General features: G+C 32.8%; 1 protein-coding gene across 1 annotated transcript; it reads right to left on the bottom strand.

Annotated features, from left to right (window-relative positions):
* Positions 1–223: 223 nt before the first annotated feature.
* On the bottom strand, positions 224–1,316 carry LOC110710543 (keratin-associated protein 17-1-like). Its single transcript, XM_021888865.1, has 3 exons — positions 1,174–1,316; positions 866–991; positions 224–595 (listed from the first exon to the last, which is right to left on the bottom strand). The coding sequence occupies exons 1-3, from the start codon at positions 1,223–1,225 to the stop codon at positions 483–485; spliced, it is 291 nt and encodes a 96-aa protein (XP_021744557.1). The 5' UTR covers positions 1,226–1,316; the 3' UTR covers positions 224–482.
* Between the last annotated feature and the right edge of the window lie 3,926 nt (positions 1,317–5,242).

Raw genomic sequence — 5,242 nt, forward strand, 5'->3', positions numbered from 1 at the left:
TCATAGTTCAATGAAGTCGGTCATTTATTAGTGTGTCCTATTTAAAATTGTTTCAATTTCCTACGATAAGTTGATAGATTTTAGTTGTAATGTAGAAATTTCCAATATTTAAATTTCAAAAATGTTAAATTTAATACAAAATATAAAATATATTTTAAAAAAAAGGTGCATGTGCTATCCAAACAAAATACAGTACAATACTTTATAAGATTGATAACGATGCTTAATACTTAAAAAAAAAAACTTATTATTATGCACTCCAAATCAAATCCACTGGGGACAATTACAATTTGAGCAGTGGGATTAAAATGGAAATAAAAGTGAAATACACGCAACAATTTAAATATGACAAATAAAACATACATAATGCTGGAATAATACTACTTATCATCAGTAGCATATATATTACTCCTTAGTAGATATATATATGATCCCATGATGATTAATTGAGAATATATTGTTGAAGATTTTGGACGTCGCAGTTAGTCTGAACAAGTACCACCCGAAAGGGTGGCTGAACAAACCCTCTTTCCACAGCATGGAGCATCAAAAAATCCACAACTTTCCCCAAACCCCTTGCAACCTGAGAATGAGTCTGCAAAAATAACATCCCACTCATCAGAAGCGTGCATTACTATCTTCAATTCGTACGTACGTACCGAGTATTATACTACCTCCGTTATAGGTTATGTGCAACGATTAGACATTTTCCCTCTCTGCTTTATGTCAAATCGTTGCACGTACATAACCTGTAACGGAGGTAGTATATATAATGTTACATTATACTCCGCATATATGTTATACGGAGTACAACAAAGGGCTAAATCGATATAGACGTTTTAATAGGGGCTTTGCTAAGGCTTACCATATACACATACACCTCCACTCAAGGAATCTGAACATGAACCTCCGTTACAACACCAATTAAAAGCCCCACAACCTTCTCCAACACCAGCACATCCTTGTACATTTCCAACCAACATCATTTGCACTGCAATTTAAATTTATCAATACATACCAAAATTAATATTGGCTAGTAAAAAAAATACTTTGTAGATTTTAATAACAAACATATAATTAATAACGTCGTAATTTTATTTTTTTTTCATAAAATTTCAACTCAATACAATTTTAATTTAGAAATATAGTTACGAAGCATAATTATAAAATTACCTAATGCAAGAACGACAAATACTTTTAATACATAATTTTTCTTGCCCTCCATTTTTGGGATTTTAGTAAAGTAGCTACTACTAGAAGATTAAAAAAGTTATTTGCCTTTTTTTTTAATAACTCTAGTAGTTTTTAATGAGGATGCCTCTAACCCTACAACCCGAACCCTATTTATAGTAACTAGTAAGATTTCATTGCATGCAACCTATTATTATAAAGTACAAATTATTGTTGGTTAGTCGTCGGCATCCAGCTCAATATGACTTACGGTTATACAAATCTAGATTTTATTCTTTATTTAATTGACATTCTCGATTGGGAATTTGGAATCAACATGCATTCCGATTCTATTCAAATTTTTAATTTAAAACTGCATTAATAGTAGAATAAAATAAAATAAAAATAAGTTAATGGAATTCATCGTGCAGGAGAGTAACACTAGGAGTACATCATGACTAACGTGCAAATAAAGTAGTTGATTATGATTATGTATTGATTATCTGAATGTATGATGTATGAAGATAATATATTGCTTGTCTTGCGCCAGATTTGGTGGATAAAGGATTTTATTTCCCTTTTCATAGAAGGAAAAATTGACCACTGATAGTTCAAAATAATCTCAACTTTGGATTATTTTTGAATAATTCCAACTTTGGGAGTCACTCGTTCAAAATGAAAACAAGTGATCGGTAACCTCTTATAAAGGTTTTTTTTTTTTAGTTTTGAGTGACACATGTCAACACATAGGTTGGAAAAATTGGTCGACCGGCTCTTTAGCACCCCACCCAACCGACCGTTGACCCCCAAAACCACCCACACAACCTGCCCCGACCCCAAAAACCACCAATACGAGATTCCCCCACCCCAAAAACTACCCATACAGCCTGCCTGTAATACCCGAATATTTTATGATTTTATGTTATATTTTTTTTTAAAAAAAAATAATCGTTATTTTTATTTATTAAATAACTTTCCTAATCTCATATTTTTAATTTAGAGTTCGGAAAGTTTTAAACCCTATTTAATATCAAGTAGGATTCTTGTTGCTTGGATACTAAAAAAATAAAAAAAGAGCCGTGTATTCATGAGTGAGTTTGGGCGCATAGCACCTATGGGCGAGTTATGTAAATAGGAGGGTAAGGAAGTAATTTCCGCTGATTCAATTTTTGCTTCTAGAATAAGCTGACTCTCTAGTGGTACATTATAATGCACCATTATGCATGTATAATGTACCATTAAAGTAAAATTTGTTTGAATAGTACGTTTTGTGGACTATTACGAGTGTAGTGGTACTTTTTACCATCCTATAACTTTCAATTTCTTGAAAAAGCTGACTCTCTAATGGTACATATAATGTACCATTATGCATGAATAATGTACCACTAAAATATAAGTTATCTGAATAGTACTTTTTAATTGCAAAATTGTCATCCTATATGCTTAGAAATCAATAGGCGCTATGCGCCAAGACTTAACCTGTATTCATTCCTTTGGCTGTGCGTGAAACAAACCAGACCAATTTTTTTTTTTTTTTTTTCTTTCTTTTTATTCTCATCATCATATCTAATGTTTAATATGATGATGATAATAATTTATATCATTATATGGTGAGATCAATAGAAAAGCTACACAAATTGCAACACGTCACTTGATATAATTTGCCTTGAATATTGTCATTCCGTTGTACTTTGTCGAAGGTAATCACACTATCAACCCTTAATTAGATCGTTTGTTTATAATTTGATTGTATTATTTATTTTATGTAATCACATTACCTTAATTAATTTTTTGATTTGTTTGATTATAAATTGTTGGTATTAATTGTACTCCGTATTGTTATGTCTAAATTTTATAATTTGTGAATTATATAGGATCATGATTTATATGTATATGATTAGTGTGTGGTATTATATGATTTAATTGTCGCATTGATTGATTGTGTTATTTCTAGGGTTTTTAATGTTGTTGTTATAGGGAGTATTGTTTTATCGAGGTTTTAGGATTGTTAATGCAGAGTATTATTTTCGGGTGGAGATTTGATTAATTTTGGGTACTAGTATTAGTTCTATAAGAATTGAGATGTTTTTGAATCGAATTGTTATGATATTTGGGAACGGTGCCATTGTTGAGATATTATAAATTAATTTGTGAATGGTTATTTGATCGATGTATGAGATCAAATGGTTGAGAATTATTGTTTTGTTCTTGGGTTGAGGCTCGGCGTTATATAACTTAGTCCTTGGCTTGTTGGTAAGAGGGTAATAATCATGAGTTAAGAATGAGGTACAATCTTTATTTTTTATTTATTTTTCTATGGTCCCCTACAGTGGAAATTGACCCGTATGTGGTCTGGTTCAAGGTGTTTTCTGGTTATTGGGAGTATTCAAGTTTTTATACTTGTTGGTTTTATTCGAATTACCCATGTTCAAGGCTATGTATAGAACAACGAGCATGACACACTTATGGGATATATTGAGTAAAGGTTCGAATTATTATTCGAGGTTTAGTTGATAAAGGTTATTTTTCAGAGTACAATGTGTAATGTAGTTTCGAACTACATTGTTTAATTGATCTAGTAATGTTAATTATTATATTATACTCTATATTCTGATATGTGGTGATTACTCAGCTTTTGCTGACGTGTGTGTTATTTTGTTGTGCTACTTATGTTTGTGGCCATGTCTTTTTCTTATGGTGGCCCTGCGACGATCTATTTTGGAATTTGTCCTTAATGGTGAGCAGTCAAGATTGTTTTAACAGGTTGATCAAGTGATGATCGTAGCTAAAGGAGCTCAAGTTTTCAATTAGTTTGTCATAACGAGTTTGTAAAGTTGTACAAATAGCTCACCTAGATTATTGGGTTGTAATTATTGGGATTTTGTAAGCCTTAACACTTGACAGGTTGTCAAGTGTGGCGGTAATACCTCTGATTTAGGAGTATGCTTCCGCAATTTTATTTAAAGGTTGTTTATTTTTCCTTTATTTAATGTTTATTATTAGCTAGTAAATCAGGGGTGTTACACTGCCGCCCTGCGCTGACCTCAAAAAAAACACCCGTAAAACCGCCCCACCGTCAAAACGACCGATTTCAAGGGTGGGGAAAGGAAGGAGGGGCGATTTTGGCGACGGAGGAAAGGAGAGGGTGCTTGATTAAAGCTTGTGTTGGTGATTTTTAGGGTTAGGGCAGGTTGTGTGGGTGGTTTTGGGGGTCGGCGGTGGGTTAGCTGGGGTGCTAAAGGACAGGCCGGCCGATTTTTGGTGGTTAAGGGGTGGCCGGCCCTTTTTCGGTGAGATAAGGGGAGGGGCTAGGGTTTGGCGGTGGTGGGTAGGTGGCTGGGAAAATTTTGGGTTTTTTTTTTGTTTTCTTATAAATTAAGATAAATGGGCCAATCATATCATGACGTGTGTCATGATTAAACCCTAATGGCACTTGATGGATTTTTTGAAAAATGGGTGGCATTTGGTGAAGTTTGAAAACTTTGATGGCATTTAGTGAATTATTAAAGTGTTAAGTGGCATTTGGTGAAATAACCAAATAAAATATACATTGAAGCGATTCAAACAAGATCCCACGTGAATATATTTTATCGTATATATAAACCACAAATGCGAGTTAAAGGATATTGTGTGAATAGTGTAAAAATCAAAAAGGTGTCGACTTAAAAAAAATAAAAAATAAAAAAGGAGGAAATATAATTTATGCCTCTTTTGAATTTAAAAAAAAATAAAAATACTCCGTACAATAATAATACTCCCTACGTCCCCGAAAGAACGACCATTTAGGGTTGATTTCACGGGTATTAGGGCCTGTTCTCATTGACTGAACTCAGCTGAATTGAATATTTTATAAGAGAAGGAAATTAGGAGCTGAACTGAACTGAACTGAACTGAATTGAGCTGAGCTGAGCTGAACTGAACTGAACTGAGCTGAATTTCAACGTAAGAGAACAGACCCTTAATAAAGTTAAATAAAAATAAGTAAAAGTATATTGGAAAGATAAATTTACATGGAATTTACAAAAAAAGTTGATAGTAATAAAAGTATATGGAAAAACAAAATTTTATATAC

Source organism: Chenopodium quinoa, unplaced genomic scaffold (genome assembly GCF_001683475.1).
Source record: "Chenopodium quinoa cultivar QQ74 unplaced genomic scaffold, ASM168347v1, whole genome shotgun sequence".
Lineage (NCBI taxonomy): Eukaryota > Viridiplantae > Streptophyta > Magnoliopsida > Caryophyllales > Amaranthaceae > Chenopodium > Chenopodium quinoa.